This window comes from Urocampus carinirostris, chromosome 13 (assembly GCF_059441175.1).
Source record: "Urocampus carinirostris isolate Australia breed hairy pipefish chromosome 13, RoL_Ucar_1.0, whole genome shotgun sequence".
In the NCBI taxonomy this organism is placed as follows: domain Eukaryota; kingdom Metazoa; phylum Chordata; class Actinopteri; order Syngnathiformes; family Syngnathidae; genus Urocampus; species Urocampus carinirostris.
In genome coordinates this window covers 37,153,264-37,171,032 of record NC_142361.1, presented here as the reverse complement: position 1 = coordinate 37,171,032, position 17,769 = coordinate 37,153,264, and the positions used below count along the sequence as shown (strand labels likewise).

Here is a 17,769-nt window from a genome sequence, read left to right as displayed (position 1 = left end):
AAAAGATCCATTTTCATCTGTGATTATAATTTGTAGGGAAAGCTACAAATTTAGACTGAACGATTAAGCATAGTATTGAAAAACCAAGCTAAATATTTGCCGTTGACGTTTTTTTATACTGATCGGGCCCACCTGAGAACATCAAGTCTGAATTCTTCCCTGAGCCAAACAGAGTTTGACATGCCTGATGTTAAAATTAGCCAAAATCCGGCTAGCTGCCAACACAAACTTGAAATCAGAGGGACACCCAAACTTCAGAGAAAAGGTATTTAGGTAAAAGCTTAGCAAATCTTTCAATTTGACTTGATATGCACCTGTGTCGTGCATTTTCTCGGCCCCAAGAGAAAGCCAGCTTCACTCGTCTTGCCTCACTTTACCTTTTTTTCTGTGGATCCCTACTACGGTTATCCATCACCACAACACAGTTCACCTCCCAGTCTTGTTGCCTTACACAATTTCATCATGCGTTGGGTTTCTGCATTCTGATTGGCTAAACCAGGGCCTCAAACTCGCAGCTCGGGGCCAATTGTGGCGCCGAGATGATACTTTGAAGTCCTTGCTTAATATGAAAGTTAAAGGGACAGTATGTATTATTTTCCCATTATGTCGCTGTATTCTGTCATGCCACCAAAAACGAGTACTAAAGGCGCAACGTAAAACAAAATAAAGCTTTAAACCTCACGGATATTGCCCATCACGGGTTATTTTATGAACAGGGGTTCACTGTACTAATATTGCAAAAACTACTTTTTCTTCCATCTCACAGCTTGTTAATGTCCCGCTAAGTGCAGGCCAACCTTGCTGCCCTCAGCCCACCATTAAAACTCTCAAATATATTCAGACTTCCGGTGTGTACAAAAAAGTGCATGTTTTACTTGACGGGTAATTGCATCGTAGGTGAAGGTCGGTGCAGGTGGAGTTAGTCATGCACGGGTCGTCCTTCGCGGGGCAATGAGCAGGTCCCGCAAATGAGCGTAGCAGAGGTGCCGAGGGCAGATCCAATTGCTCTCGCTGAGAAAAGAATGCTCCCTAAGGTCATAAATCAGAGATGGGGCAGAATTTCGCGCCTCTCTGGAGCTCAGCGGGCCTGTTTACACCGACGCAAGTGCCACTCAATAGATTGCCAGTCACTTTACTTTAGAGAGAAAATTCACATTTTCTTTCGAGTGGTAATTTAGCACCGGCTAATCAAAGTAATAATATCGTTATAACTTCAAGGGAGGCAAACGTTTGTGTGCCGGACCACATCGAGTTAAAACAATTGTCAGAGCAACCAGTCCAGGAACAAATAGAATAACTGATTTGATGTTTATCCATATGCCGATATCCTATTTTTCTTATATCTATTCATGAATAAATATGCATGCAGACATTTCTGTGTGCATGCTGAATAAATAAATAAATAATTTATTTATGTATCATTAACATACAATTTCAGTAAATCGGCTATAAAACACTCAGAAAAAAAATGGGAAATGCATAAAACACAATCAAATGCTTTTACAAACGGTAACCATTGATAAACGGATCAAGTTAATTTAGTTGCGAGATTTCCTAATATTTATGTTCTATAAAATATACTTAATTTTCTGATATTTTTTAATCCTACCTTGTAGTTTTAATTTGATGTGCCTCACAGCCATTTCCCCCTTATATTGAATTTAATAGCTTACAGAGGAATATATCGAGAGTGTGCCTTATAATCAGGGGAACCTTTATAGTCCATAAAATACGGTACTATATCTTTTTAAGTATTTTGCTCAGATGGCCCAATCAATAATACTGCCAGGTTGTATGTTGCCTGTGTGCCATATTTTGCCCACCACTACCTTAAAGAAATAATAGCTGATTTGGCTCACACAGGTTATTTTTTTCAGCAAGTTAAAATTGATTTTACATTTTTTGGAGGGAAGACGGGACGCAATAAAAATAAATAAATTGTTTCAGTTTGTGATCCCTAGAATTTTACGATACTCAACCAAAACAATAAATTACACCCACACAAATCGACCTCAGAGAACGAATATCAACAAAAGGGTTCTGTTTAGGATCAAGCTGAAAGCCCAAGCAACCCAGGACAGCAAAACTGAGCCATAAATTTCAACACAATTTCCTCGGGTTGACCTACAAAATGAGGAGACTTGTAAAAGAAAAAAGGAACAAACAAGCAAAGTGCCCGGCGCATAATTCATGGGGCCTCCTCAAGCATTCGTCAGCTGCATTCAGACAGATACCAAAAACTCTTTTAGGTCTGTTGACTGCCCTTTTGTTTTTGGGTCATGTGAAAACAAGCGCACCTAAGCTAGATTTAAACAGAATTGTTGTCACATTTCTGCATAAATTCACACTCAAATGCGATTTGGTATTTGTCAAAATGAAACAGATAAAAAAAAAACAGGGTGTGCTTGAACTAAAACCACCCAAACAATCTTGGGTTTCTATATTTTAATGGCGATGGCATACAACCAATGACAGAAAGGGGAGGAATAAGTAATTGAACCCTCTGCCTAGGGAGACTAAAAGAGCAATTAAAAGCAATTTTTACACAAAAATTGAAGTCAGATTGTGAATAGGTTTCCAAATTTTAATGACGATTGTGTGCAAACAATGACAGAAAGTGGAAGAACAACTAATTTAACCCTCTTCTTTGAGGAAGACTCCAAGAAAAATTGAAACCAATTTTCACCCAAAGATACAAGTCAGGTTGTTTATAGGCATCCATATTAATGAGGATAGCATCAAATTAATAAGAAGGGGGCGGAACAAGTAAAGGAACCCTTTGCCCAAGGAGACTGAATGAGCCATTGAAATCATTTTTCATGAACCAATTTAAGTGATTTTTATAGGATTGCACATTTTAATGAGGACAGCAAGCAATGACAGAAGAGGAGGAATATGTTATTAAACCCTTGCCTGTGGAGACTTAAGGGGCAATTGAATACCATGGGTTCAACAAGGAATCGATGAAATAGGCTAAAATCCATTATTTAAAGCGTTGGCAACGAATTACCTTATCGATTCGTTGAGGTGCGCAATTCATGAGCCACTAAGCGCGTAAATCAATGCAAATAATGGTATGCCAACTCATTGTGGAGTTTTCAAGTTGTAGTGCCACTTTAGTACTGCTTTTTTAGTCATTTTTGGGGGAAAATTGCATAATCACAAACAAAATTGGCATGAAACAGTCAAACGCTACAAAGTTAACAAGGGAACAGAAAGTGCAGGAAATACAGAAAAAAACATTTATAAAATATATAAAGTAAAAAGAAAAATAATAATGACCTGTTTATCTCAACACAAGGGTGCAGCCTTTTAAGCAGATTGTATAATATTTGCACATTAGAAATGTTGATCATATTCAAAGAATTAACCCAAAAAATTGTATAGAATATTAGGTTGTGTGGTGCACTATTTTTTTCTATCCTTCTAAAACGTCAATATTTAAATATAGGATGGAATTAAAAACGAGTTTAAAAAAAAAATGGATTCTTCGATTAATCGTAAGAGTTAGAGACTGATTCCTCAATTATAAAAACAATCGTTAGTTGCGTCCCTAATTGATACCAATTTTCAGGTTTTATCAATATAAACAACCTGACTCAATATTTAAACGTGGATAGCATGCAAACAATGGAAGGGGGAGGAGGAAGTGACCAAATCTTCTGCCTGTTCCTAATAAAAGTTAAAGAGCAATTGTAAACAATGTTCACCAATTGAAATGAAATGAAGTGTTTACAGGTGTCCATTTTTCATTGATAGTATCCAAACAATGACAGAAAGGGGATGAATGAGTAACCATCTGCTTAACGAGACGCAACTGAAACCAATTTCCTACGATTTAAGTCAGGTTTATAGGTTTGCATATTTTAATGATAGCATGCAAACAATGACAGAAAGGGGAGGGATGAAGTCCAGACATGAACCCCATCAAATTGTTGTTGCATGAACTCAAAACATCTATTCATGCCAGACGTCCCACAATGGCAGTTTTGTAAAGAAGATTTGGCCAAGATGAGTCTTAATCGATGTGCCAGACTGATGGGAAGCTTTTAGTTGAAGTTATTGCAGCAAAAGGGGGGCACAAAATATTAAATCTGACGCTTCCCTTACTTCATACATGTTCAAAGTCTGGCCCGGGGGTCAGTTACGACCTGTGATCCATTTTTTACTGCCCCACGGCCTTTGACATAAAATGATTAATATGTGGCCCACCAGTGATTTAAAGCGCAGTATAACCCCATTTCCGACATGGCGCCGGTTAATAAAAAAAAGGAAAGTTGACTGCAAGTGCCACCGCTTGGAGAACGAGTGAAAATTAAGAGTTTATTTTACGGAATTCCGAAATAACCGAGTCTGCCTTATTTGCCAAGAGACTCTGGCTTTTTTCAAACAATATAATATCAAGAAGCACTGCCAGACTAAGCAAGCGGACTAAAAAAAGCTAACTGGAAACAAACGCTGTAAAAAGGTGGAGCAATTGAAAGCTGTTAAAACGGCACGGCAGCGCTTTTTCACGAGACCCTGTGAATCAAATGAAAATGCTACATAGGCAAGCTTTGAGGTTGCGATGCTGATCGCCAAGCACTGAAACCCTTTCACAAAGGGTGAATTTATTAAAGACTGTTCTGAGAATGCCAAGCTGAATAGTCAAGCATTTTCAGCTCACAAAATCTGACCCACATTTTTCTGAAAGGATGGACACCCATTACTTACTTATTCCTCCCACGTCTTTCCTTGTTTACATGCCATCCTCATTTAAATATGGAAACCTAAACATTTTCAGGTGGTTTTAGATTAAACAGTTTTGGAGGCCTAAAATATTAAATGTGATGGTTCAATTACTTATGCCTCGCCCCTCTGTCATGGTTTGCATGCTGTCCTCATTAAAATATGGACACATAAAAATGTTTGGGTGGTTTTAGTTTAAGTAGGCACCTTTTTCATCTGAGATTTTGACAAAGATGAGATCACATTTAACAGGATTGTATGCAAAAATGTGAGAAATTCCAAAAGCTTCACATACCGTTTCACAGCACTGTACAACGATTTAGTAAAAACTTACTCCGTCAATGCAAAGAATTAAGTAACAGGAAGAAAACAAAAGACTTTTGTGGGTCTTACGTTGTGTGTTCTCGTGCTTACGGGAGTTCCTGTTGGTAAGAAGCTTACTAGGACTCAATCCAAACAAACATTCAATGTCAATCAATAGAATTTGTGTGGTCGACATTTCTTCTGACTCGTTTTAGGAAAGACAACAACAGCAGCAGCTTAAGCCTGAAATTTACAAAAAGCCAAAATGGTGGACTATAATGAGAGGGCCACTCAATATTAACGATCAATCATGATTCTTTTGATACTGGCACCACGACAAAAATAATTACAGCAAGCCCGAATAAATAGAGCAAACAAGTTGGATGTAAATAAGGAGACCACTCGATAAATCATAATTCCCTCGATTCAGACAGCAACCAAAAAGACTAAACGTATTTGGCCAACCTAAGCCCTCTCTGGTCTGAACAGGAAATCAAGACTATTGCAAATCCACTGTGGGCTAAAACAGGACTAGAGAAACAAAACAATGCTTAACCAAAGACAAAAGCCTGCTCAGTGGCATTTTCAGGCTACAAATTAAAAAAAAACGAAAAACATTTCCAGATTGACTAATTAAACCTTAGTTATCTCAACTGCGATATCACAATTTGAGTTCTGAAGGACTTCAAGCCCGTAGACGTAGTGGGGCTGAGAGGACTCTTATCCACAACCTTCCCATCTGCGCTATCAGGTTTTCCCAGCGGGGATCGGCCTGATAACTGGACCACTTGATAACGAAATCCCAGGTCCGGACCATGAAAAAGCCGTTAGCTACCTCATTACTCGGCTGGCTACTGGCCAAAGCGAAAGCACAGTGGCACCCGAGCAGGTAGCTGTTATCATTACTGCCTTATGACTGACAAATCATCTCAGACTACCGTCTGCGGGTGCCAGATCCTCGCTCAATTCAAAGGAAAACAAACACCCACCAGAAACTAGAAAGTTCCTAGTAAATGTCTTTGTCATTTTTAATGGCATCATTTAAAACGTGTAATCAAGCCCCTGTTAAGGGCATCATTTTTTTTTTAACGGCGCTTTAAAATGCAATAGGATTTCTCTAACTCAGAAATAAAAAAGGTGTTCTACCATTAAACATTGTCAACCCTGAGAATGTCTTAAATAATATCAAATCTACCTAAAGTGACAGTGTTTTATAACCCACCACAAAGGTTTGTACATTGGTAGAAGACACGCTAAAGAAATTGGCATCATTCAGAAGCCTACCGTATTTTCCGCACTATAAGGCGCACCTAAAAGCCTTTATTTTTTTCAAAAGCTGACCATGCGCCTTATAATACAGTGCGCCTTATTTATGGATCAATTTTTAAATTGCAAAGATTTCCAACTAACTTGCAGCCGCCGACTAGATTTTCCCCCGAACGCCAAGTAGTACGCGGTGTATCCTGGGATTTATTTACCGGCGTTTCATTGGCTAACCAATGTGTCAATCATCATTTGAATCGATCACTATTGGCTAAAGTTATTCGGAGGTCAAGGGGCGGATCCTTTTTATCATTTACAGGCTGGCATTGGCTTAAGCGGCAACACAAAGCCTGAAATTGGCCAAAAAAGATGTGTCAATCATCAGTTGAATCGATCACTATTGGCTAAAGTTATTCGGAGGTCAAGGGGCGGATCCTTTTTATCATTTACAGGCTGGCATTGGCTTAAACGGCAACACAAAGCCTGCAATTGGCCGAAAAAGATGAATGTTTATGGCACGTGGCTGACGGCTTAGAGAAAGCATTTTTTTCCATTCTGTATTTGAAAATATTTTATTCTCCTCGATTTACTACCCTCACGGATATAAGAGGACATTGGCTGCACATTATTATGAACACAACGACTTCGGTGAGCTACTCCGGGTTTTATATTGTCCCTGTATCTTGTTTCAGACTGAACTCGATGTTTCTGTGATAAGCGGTGCAGATAATTCCAAGTGTTTATCGTCATATGCACAGTAAAGTTGCGAGCGAAAAAGAAGTAGAAACTAAGGAATGGTTGGCATTTCTTGAATCCCAAGACTTTAACCTTCCGAATGATGGAACGATGCATTTGAGTGACATCGTACGGACACCGCATCCGCACGTGTTCTCGACACGTATTTGCATCTTTGCAAGCTTTGGGAATGTTAAGGGGGTAATAAGTTGGACTGAACTATCTGACTGTTTTGTCCACGTTCCCATTGTAGCGCCTTATAATCCGGTGCGTCTTATGTATGTCAAAAATAGGACCAAAAACTTTTTTTTCGGGGTGCGCCCTATAACCCGGTGCGCCTTATAGTGCGGAAAATACGGTACTTAACTATTTTCCTAAATTTCAGCCAGCAATAGGGCATGAGAACTGGTGTGTAAGCCTGATACACCCTGAGCAGCTGAAAAGAACCAATGGTTGGAGTTGGTCAGAGCTGGTGTAAGTTGCTAACTTTAGTGCCTTAGCGAGAAGCTTTTTAAAAAACAAAAAAAAATCCAGTAAAGATGCAAGAGCAAAACGATATCTGTCAAGTGTTGGGACAATGAATCATGGAACCCTGCGACCTGAGTGGCTAGAGAAGGAAACAGAGGGGGAAAAGTCAAGGATCCCTGAATCAGGGGACTCAGTCACATTCGCTTGCATGAGCACCTTTGGAAGGCAATTGACACTAAAGGAAAAAGCAGGAGCAGCTAAAAATGAAAAAAAAAGCTGTTAGCGTCATGCCATAACCTGAAGCCAAGTAAATTAAATGAGTAGCTAGGGAAAAAACACAATTCAGTGCAATCGCTTGTATGAACACCAGTGGAAGGACAAAGCAAGCCTTATTTACACGGATTAATTAACAATAGCATCTTGTGGCGAGCCATTGGCCAGAGCCAAGTGGCTAATATAAGTGGCTAGAGAGGAAAACAGTGAGAAAATAAAAGTGCAAGATGCCTGAATCATTGGACTTGTCTTATTTGGAGATCAGCTGTGTGCGGTAAGTTGACGTTAAGTGCTAAAAGCGCCACCGAGGACAGGCTAGCTTTGAAGAATGGGAAATTGTGGCTTTCGTCGTCGTAAAAAGGGGTGAAACATGTCAGCTTTTTCAACTTATGCAATATCATCAAATGTTTTTAAACCTCAAATCATGGTTTATAAGATAGTAGATTTATTTTTGCTTATGATCTCAATCAATAATGTATGAATTATTTTTTTACACTTGGGGTTGCTATATATTACACACTGTCACTTTAAGGATAAGCCTTTTTTTTTTTTTTTTGCTTTACCTGGTTCCACCAAAGAGGATGATTCGATCTCCAACCATGCAGCAACACTGTCTTCTTCTGGGACACGGGCCTTTCCCCTTAGGCTCAACTTTTGTCCATACGAAGGCTTCTGTAGAATTTTAACAGATTGATGAGGACGTTAATCATTTGGGGGGAAACATGACTTCATTTGCACAGTTTCCAGGGTCCTATTTATTTATCTCGTTAGAGATTAGATTTTGCAATCCTAATCAAAATCTGAGGATTTTCCCTCGACTCCTGTCTTTAAAATGAGTACACAAAAGTGAGAGTTCATCGTCCATTTAAAAAAGCTTTCCACCTTAAGCACAACTTTAGTTAAGATGCGTTACCAAATACATCAAAACATGTCCGTAAATAGATTCTTAAGCTTGTTTGAAGTATTTTTTTCTTATTGAATATATTACCCTATAACTACCCGTAAACATTCCACCAACACGGTATATTGGGTTGAAAGAAATCCTGGGGGAGATTCTGCTTCCAGAGATACAACATAAACACAAACTCAGCAAAAAAACATCAAATGGACAGCGAACATAAAAGACAAGACGACATATTTTGAGCTACTTTTTCCAACTTTTTTTTTCACCTGAGGCGCATCAAAGTCATTCAGAAATTGACGGATAGAAGTTTTAAGTAAGTGATGGAATTGGCCTACCATATTTGACTGTATACATCAGAATAAAAGAAAAATCAAGCATTTCCTTTCAATGAGACCAACCATGTTGGTGAAAGTGAAGAAAATGTGCTGCCATCTAGCGGCAAATTACAATATGGAACCAAGAAAGGTTTCGTTTTAAATATTTATTTCATCCAACTTTCACTTTATATAAAGCCCGTGACATTTAACAAAAGCTTCTACCCATTTTGCAATTGAGAACAAAAAAAACTGTACGAAAAGTATAATTCTTTGAACGTAATGACTGAAGTAGGCTTTAAAAGACAAAGGTGAAAAACTTTTTTTTTTTTTAAATTAAGCCACAACTGTCTACGATCTCGAGAAAAAATTTAGTACAGTAGACCCCAAAATACGGCGACCCTACCTTACAATGGTTTAACATTGCAACGTGGAAAAACGGGACATTTTAGGCCCTTTTTTGTGACCTTATTCTACATAACATGTCAAAAACAAATTATTTTGCGTGACCAAAAACATTTAACGTTAAACGAGTTGAATATCCAAGATGCCTGGCTGCTATTGGTCGATATCATGTAAAATGCTGCTCTGCTATTGGTTTGTTTCCTGGCATCATGAAAATGCAAATACGCTATTGGCTGAACTACCTCCCAGAATTCCTTTCATTTCTTTCAGTTCAGAGTCTCGTATATTTCATTTAGACTTACTGAACTGTATTTTTTGTACTGTATTTATTGGCTCTAGGGCCAGGCCTTGCTTCGATGCTAAATACAGAAAAAAAAACTGATTACCATGGAAGCGAAGTGGCCGATTTTAAAGAAATATGAAAAAAGGTACACAGATCACAACCCTAAAGCAAGGGAATCATCTGAAGGCACGACTATCCTCGCACATGGAAGTTTTGAAATCTATTTAATTGTTAATCTCCCTTCTCATCTCCACTTCTGCATCCACCCGCTACGCTATTGTACCAGCTCACTCCAAAGATACATAATATTTCATGTGTATATTTGTTTATAAAAATATTTAGTCCTATACATGTATATCTAACACAAAGAGTACTTATTGTATAGGATTTAGTTTTTCAAATGTTTTAACAGAGGTACCGGGGGTTCAGAGCCAATTTCCAAAGGTTGGTATCCCCCGCTAAACGGCAATTTTATGATGTGATCTATACCTTGGAACAGATTCATGCGGTATCCCGAGGATCTCGCTGTATGTCAAAAGAGGTATGAAAAGCCTCACCTGGACTGAACTTCCACAAATCGTTGAAGTGCTGGTCCAAATCGGCGTTGTATCCTCCAAATATGTAGAGCTCTCCCTTGTAGCAAACTATACATGCACGGACAAGGAAATTATATTAGCATGTGGAGCAATGCTTTCAAATGATCACATGAGTAGTCTTCAGCGTATGGAGTAATATCCTTACAGGCCGAGTGACTCCTTCGTCCGTCAGGTAATACTTGTATTTGTGGGGTGCTCAGCCAGGTGTTGGTTTGAGTGTCAAACACTTCAATTTTGTTGCAGTAGATTTCATTGTTGGAGTGGAAGGGACCAAAGTGGTCTCCTCGCCCTCCGAAGACAAACATTTTCGTCCCGATGATTGTTGCCGAGTGGAAGTCTCGCCAACTTGCTGGAATGCCCTGCAAGGCAAAAATATGCACTTGAAGCGCAATTTTCCCACAATAAAAAAAGGGATTGGTCTGTTAAAAATCATGAAAAAAATAATGCAACCAAACATCCGTTTCAAATTGTTTAAAAGAACTCCTGTTTCTTTTGACAATTTTTGTTTTTGTGTGTGTGTGAAACTTGGGGGAGTGAAGTCAAATCAAGTCAAGTCATTTTTATTTGTGACGCCCTTAATCACTAAGAGTCTCAAAGGGCGGCACAGACCACAGATTATTGCAAACCACAGACTATTATGACGGGATGCCCTGATCTCAAACCTACATGAGGGCAAATAATACACAGATATTGTCAGTATAAAATATAAATTATTTATATGCTCTAGAATTTAAGTGTGTTTTAAGCTTAGATTTAAACAGTTCCACTGAGGTTGCAGATCGAATCACAGGGGGAAAAGCATTCCACAGCACCGGGGCCCGGATGGAAAACGCACTCGAACCTGCGGATCTCTTCTTGGCTCTTGGGATCACTAGTAGACCAGCATTTATCTTTACTTTTTTTATGGTGTGTTATAGACTCTTTTACCATTTTTCAAAAATGCTGTTGTTTTATTTTTCCAAATCATTTCTATCAGAATGATACAAAATTACTTAAAAAAAACACTTTTTTTGGACTACTTTATTTTAGTGGCTTTATTTTTTACTACTTTTTTATGATCCGTTTGAATCAATATCTTTTTTCCCCTGTATGTCTGAATATTTCTTTTCCTGTTCTTCTAAATATTTGACTTTCCCTGTTTTTGTTTGATTTGATGTTTTTGAAACTAGTTTTTTTTTTAAAATATATTTTGTGCAACAAAAACATCCAAAAACATAAAAAAAATAACTCAAAAAAATAGTCGGAGGAACAAGAAAGTTTTATTTTTCAATGTTTCATGTAAATATAATGATTCTTTATTCAAGGGCAAATCTGACTGGCTTCTTTGAAGACTTAACCGCACTGATTTTTCCCCAAACTGAAACTTGAAAGGTAATTGTGCCACCTAGTGGATGATGATATCACAGAACCCTAAAAAGGTCATTTTGGGTGTTTTATATAATTACATCTATTAAGAATAAAAATGATACATTTATCAGGTTTAGTGTAACTTCAAAATAAATTAAAAATTAAACTTGTGTGAATGGTACATTAATGACCAAAATTAATTAAATTAATAACACGAGGCGTCTAAACTGTACAAAAATTCTCTCACCATGATTTTTTTTTTTTATCATACAAATGTAGAAATTTCATTTTCAACTTTCAGTTGCATTGCAGAAAAGATCAAATTATTGAAACTCACCATAACGTCGATCAAAGACCAATGCATGGTGGTGGTGTCCAGCTTGTGGATGTCATTGGAGAAACAGTCAGCCTAGAAATCAGGAGATCAAATACATTTACTTATTGTTTGCAAGCACATTTCACCACGACAGTGAACCTTTATCGTGAGGGGTTGGGTTCCAAAACTGACCAATGACTGGGAGAAACCTTGATTTTTTTCCCCACAATTTTTATGACAATATGGGTTTTAGAGAAACTTGGATTGCAAGTGAAATTGCATGTATGTAACATTTTTATATTGTGTGCCATCTCGTGTAATGTGTATATATATATATATATATATATATATATATATATCATATTGATCAGATTGGTGATTGCACTACTTTGAAATGTTACTTCAAATTTTATTTGTATAAGTGCACTCTATGGGGCAGCGTTAAATTTCATTGAGACTTTGTGTAAAGACAAAGGCCGTCTATTCCATTTGATATTTAGCAAGCTGTTTTACACACATGTAGGAAAGACCCCTGGGACACAGCGGCCTCGCCTTTTTCCCAGTCTCCGATACACAAACCCGATACACCGGATCACAAACTGCACATCCTACCTATCCCATATTTTACAGGCTTTACTTTAGTAACAAAACCCCACCTTCGCTTGGATTTGTTTTTGTCATATGCTAACAAGGTATCCTAGCGAGGGCGCAGTGATATACTCAAAGAAAGTGCAAGTTAAGCTGCCGCAGTAATTTGCAAACTTCTCTCATGGAAAACTAACCGATCCGACAGCAGCGTCATAAAAATTAAACACTGTAGAACAAATAACTGTTTCGGTTCCATCGATCCTACGTGGAGTTGGTGAAGCCGCTCGCATGCCATGCACTGTGTGTGATACAAAAGGGGCAGGGCTGTCTTCTACCTCGCGTTCTGATTGCCTAAAAAACACTGTCGAATCTAATAATCCTCACAAGTTTTAAATTTATTTTTTTCCTCCTCCTTTTGCATACAACTCCACTGCATATCAAACCAAAGGTTAAAAAATGTCATTTTTCCCTTATGTATGTATTATTTATAATGTTATTTAATCACATCTACGTTTACTACACATTTTGTTCTCTAAATGTTTATATCTGGGATACTGGGGGTTATGAACAAATGAGCCACACATTATAGAAGATGTCTATCCCCCACTGCATGGCAAACTCACTTTGCAATTCTACTGTACATACTATAGGAAACAAAGGTTATAGTGAAGGTTCACTGTACAATAATATGCTGAAATAGAGCAAATACACACCAGCTGCTCGTATCCTCCAAATATGTACATGGCCTTCATCAGAACGCAGGCAGAGTGGCCATCTCTTGCGCCTGGGACTGTACCGGAAATCCTGGGCGTGAACCATCTGTGGGTATCTACAATAGATCACAGGACAATCTTACATTCATTTTCAGCACCAAAACTCACGGTATAAAGTATCAATGGCGACACACGTCATTGGAATGAAAACAGTCGCTGCCATTGACAGATATCGGTGTGGATAGACCCATTGTGTACTTGATTACTTTTTGTAAGTAAGGGCTTAAAAATAAATATGACTTGACTCACTGACGTCGAAGGCATAGAGGACATTGCAGGCTCCTTCCGTATCATTTCGGCCCCCCCACAAGTAGATGATTTCGTCCAGCAGCACGGCCGTGTGACCGTATCGCATATACGGAACTTCTCGGGCACGCTCGGGCCCCAAAGGCCTCACCGGGGGCAAGTTCATCCAGCGCAGGGACACTAAAAATAACATTGGGGTAAGATCCACTGGGAAAGTTGAAACTTCTCTTGCACTATACACGATTGTTTTTGTTTTAAAACTGATATGCAAAGTAAATATTTTTCAAAGATAACGTGTCAGCTTTTATCTTGCATATATTATGTGGAGTTTAGAGGTTTAAAAAAAAAAAAAAGGACTTCAAAAAAAAAAAAACTTTTTGGGGGAGCAATTTGTTCTTTTTTGGGGGAATAATGAAAATTACAAAAATATTTTTGGGAGTATTTTTTTCCGTTATTTTGGAATGCGTTTTCCAAAAGAAAAGACATTTTACAAAAATCTTAAAAAAAAATTTACAAAACATATACATATATATATATACATATATATATATATATATATATATATATATACACACATCAGTGAGAGACAAAACAAATAATGATAATCCATATATATATATATATATATATATATATATATATTCACACAGACAAGAGACATGGCAATGGCAACAATTACAAGCATTTTCAAACACTTCAACCAAAATCTTGACCTTGAAAACACAACAAAAAATATCTAAGCATTTTCAAGGATTTCAAGCACCCGAACAAACCCAATCATCCATCCATTATCTGCAGTAGGGTCGCAGGGGGTGCTGGAGCCCATCCCAGCCATCTCCGGGCAGTGGGCAGGGGACACCCTGAACTGGTTGCCAGCCAGTCGCAGGGCACACAGGGACAGACAATTTGCTCGCTCATTCACACCTAGGGACAATTTGGACCGGCCAATTAACCTGTTTTTGGAATGTGAGAGGAAACCGGAGTGCCCGGAGGGAACCCACGCAAGCACAGGGAGAACATGCAAACTCCGCACAGGAAGGTTGATAGCCGGATTTGAACCCATGACGTCAGAACTTTGCCGCACAAGCGCTAACCACCGCGCCGCCGTGCTGCCCCCGAACAAACCCTGTAATTAATTTATAGCCAGTTGCTTGTGCTTGCAAAATATTGCATCCACATGAAAAAAAAAATTGTATATTTTTTGTTGGATGCCTTTCCCAAAGAGTAACCGAAATAGAAATTGTATTTCAAACCTGACCAGTTTTAAGAAAACACAACCAAACTGAGTTTTTGGAAATACTCACCAGTGTTAAAAACGTGCACGTCGATCTGGCGAAGCGTCTCGTAGTCTTCCCCGGAGCAATATCCCCCGAAGGTGTAGACCTTGTGGCCCACGGCCACAGCGGCATGGTTGACTCTCCTCGGACCGCCTTCCAGGTGGACCGACCAGCGCAACATTACGCTCTGCTTGTGCACTCGATCACTGCGCCCCCATCGGGCCGCCCGAGAAACCTGTACACAGAATGCCAGACAAAATACTCCCTGAGCAGAAAAACTGGTTGAGTTACGCAACTTGAAATGAGGAAACACAACATTAACTACTCTTTTGTAAGTTAACCTATTGCCCAACACTTAGACGAGTTTCCCGTGTATTCTAATAACAGGTCTCTGACATTCTTGGTGTCTTAGGTATGGGCGAAGGACCGGTTTGACAGTTTACCTGATTTAGGAAAAGCCAGGACGTCAATACCTGCAAACATGGGAGTCATACACTAATCTTTACCGTTTTGATTAAATTTTGAGTTCAGTAGAAAAAACGAAACCAAGAGAATTTTTAATTCTCAAAGCCATCACCACCCTATGCAAGCAGACAAGATTGTAAAAATGTAAATAAACCCATGCAATTTCTTGACTATGCATAGTACATAAATATAAGTTTTTGTTAGGACTCATACAATCAAAAAAGTGTAAATTTATCAGGAAGATGAAAAAAAAAGCTGACATCTTGAGCTTCCTAGCCCACAATACCATTATGGAGAGGGTGTTGTGATTTTACCACTTAACGGCTACTACCCAAATATGATGGGTATATTATATATATATACTGTATATATATATATATATATATTTTTATTTTATTATTTTTTTTATCTTAAAAGGAAGATAAATTATATCCTATTATAACTTTTTTATATAACGCTAATCTAATGTTATTAACACTATTATTGGTGGGTTTTTTATTTTATTTTATTCTAATTATTTTTGCTAAGTCATTTCCTGGTATTCAGACATTTTCCACTTTTTCCCCCACCCACCGTTTCCTTTTCTAGCCACTTATGTTAGCAACATGAATGCAGGCTATAGCTCGCCGCCATTTTTTTTGCTAGCTTTCCCCTTTAAGCTATTTCACTTGAATTTAGAAGCTTAATAGCTTCTAAAGTAAGCCACTTACACAAGCCATGACCAACTCAAGTTGTTCGCTCTTTTCAGCCGCTCCGGGTGCAACCAGCTTGCTCTGGCTTGTTGTTACCAAATGTGATTACTAGTAGCTTTTATATCCTGTTTTTGGCTGAAATTCATCTTTGCTTTCTCACAAAAAAAAAAACAAGTAGGCCTCTGAATTTTACCTTCAAGCTTCCGTAGGGCATCTTGTACCAATGTAATGAAATGATCTGCATTTATATAGCGCTTTTCAAGTCAATGACTTCCCAAAGCGCTTTACAATGCGCTCCACATTTCCCAATAGCGGCCTTGCAGCCATGTAAGGCGCTAACCTGCTTATTGGGGGCATTAGGGGTTCAGTGTCTTACCCAAGGACACTTCGACATGTAACACGGACGGAGCCGGGATTCGAACTGGGATCCCTTGATCTACCTCCTGAGCTACTGCCTCCCCCAAATGTACACATTTCAGCTCCTTTCTTAGAGAACTTCTTTTAGTATATTATTACACACTGTCACTTTAAGGACAAAGAGACCAAATAAGATGCATTTGGTGCAGAAAGTAGATTAAACAGTGTCTTATTTGCATGGACAAATTAATCGATGCTGGGTGTAGCCAACTTTCTTACCCAAAAGTGTAATATTAATAAAGTGTGTCCATATATATTAATGAAGAAGACCAGTTTGAAGATGGTAGATGTGAGGCATGCCCCAAGGGGGTCCAGAAAAACATTCTGCAGCCCTTCACTCTCTCCCCATCCTGTGCAATGACCCACTTTCTTCATGACCTACTCCAGTCTTTATTTGTTCTTAAATAAACAACACCCTATCTATTTCGAGCCTTCATAGTTGGAAGGGGAGATCTCTAGATCTTGGCGACGATTCTTGGATTGCACCACTTTCAAAGACACAAGCATTTGCAGAAGCAATTCCAGTTTGCACAATTTCATGCAGAAAACTCCTCTACTATCATAGTCGAAAGGAGAATGACTTATTTATCGAGAGCTGGTGAGTCCAATCTCAAATGTCATAGTACCTGTAGTTGGTATTAAGTGACAGTGGTGGACAATGTTAGCTAATTGGAGTCAGCTAACACATTTCCCCCTTACCGGCTTTAACGTTATTTTCCTGTTAACCGCTTTGCTATTATCACGTTCAGGTTTTTAACAGATAACAAGGTGGTTAAAACGAATTCAGACGACTCTTTCGTTATCTTTTATTCCATATTGTAAATATAGTCGCCAAGTAGCTAGGCTAAAGCTAACCTTATTGAGCGCTAGCTTACTAGAAAATGACACCATATGCGACTGAGATGTTTGCTTGCTTTGAGGTATTACAACTCAGTGAGGGACATTAAAACGAATAATGATGATAAAAGAAGGTAATTTACCTTTTGGAGAGGAGTCGGAGGCGGCTGGCGGTTGTTTTAGGACGCAAATAGTCAGATGGCTGGTGGGACTCGTCAGGCGGGGAAAGCGCGACTCCTATCGGCGAACGTATGAAAAAGCTGTCAGACTTGTATTCACGTGACGCCGGGATTGTCTACTTCCGGTAATGGTAAAAGTTAAGAATTAAGATAAAAAACCTCATGGCACATAGAAGAAAATAAGAAACTTTGTACTGAAAAATAAATATAGACATTTTTGTCTTTATATCATGGTCATCTCCATGTAAAAAAATAATTAAGAATGGAAAGGAAAATGGTCAATCCTAGATATATTCAGTGACACGGACTGTCTACTTCCGGTTTCAGTAACGAGGGAAATACCTTGACAATCACATGAGA

The 17,769-nt window shown here is 38.6% G+C and overlaps 1 protein-coding gene across 1 annotated transcript in view; it reads right to left on the bottom strand.

The window, feature by feature from the left end:
* Positions 1 to 17,465, bottom strand: part of klhdc3 (kelch domain containing 3) — a 44,160-nt gene extending 26,695 nt beyond the window's left edge. Inside the window, exons 1-8 of the mRNA XM_088350667.1 lie at positions 17,374 to 17,465; positions 14,847 to 15,054; positions 13,546 to 13,722; positions 13,237 to 13,352; positions 11,957 to 12,028; positions 10,418 to 10,631; positions 10,234 to 10,320; positions 8,334 to 8,442 (exon numbers count right to left, since the gene is read on the bottom strand). Of these exons, the coding sequence (XP_088206793.1) occupies positions 8,334 to 8,442; positions 10,234 to 10,320; positions 10,418 to 10,631; positions 11,957 to 12,028; positions 13,237 to 13,352; positions 13,546 to 13,722; positions 14,847 to 15,000 (929 nt within the window). The 5' untranslated portion in view covers positions 15,001 to 15,054; positions 17,374 to 17,465. The remainder of the gene's footprint in view (positions 1 to 8,333; positions 8,443 to 10,233; positions 10,321 to 10,417; positions 10,632 to 11,956; positions 12,029 to 13,236; positions 13,353 to 13,545; positions 13,723 to 14,846; positions 15,055 to 17,373) is intronic.
* Between the last annotated feature and the right edge of the window lie 304 nt (positions 17,466 to 17,769).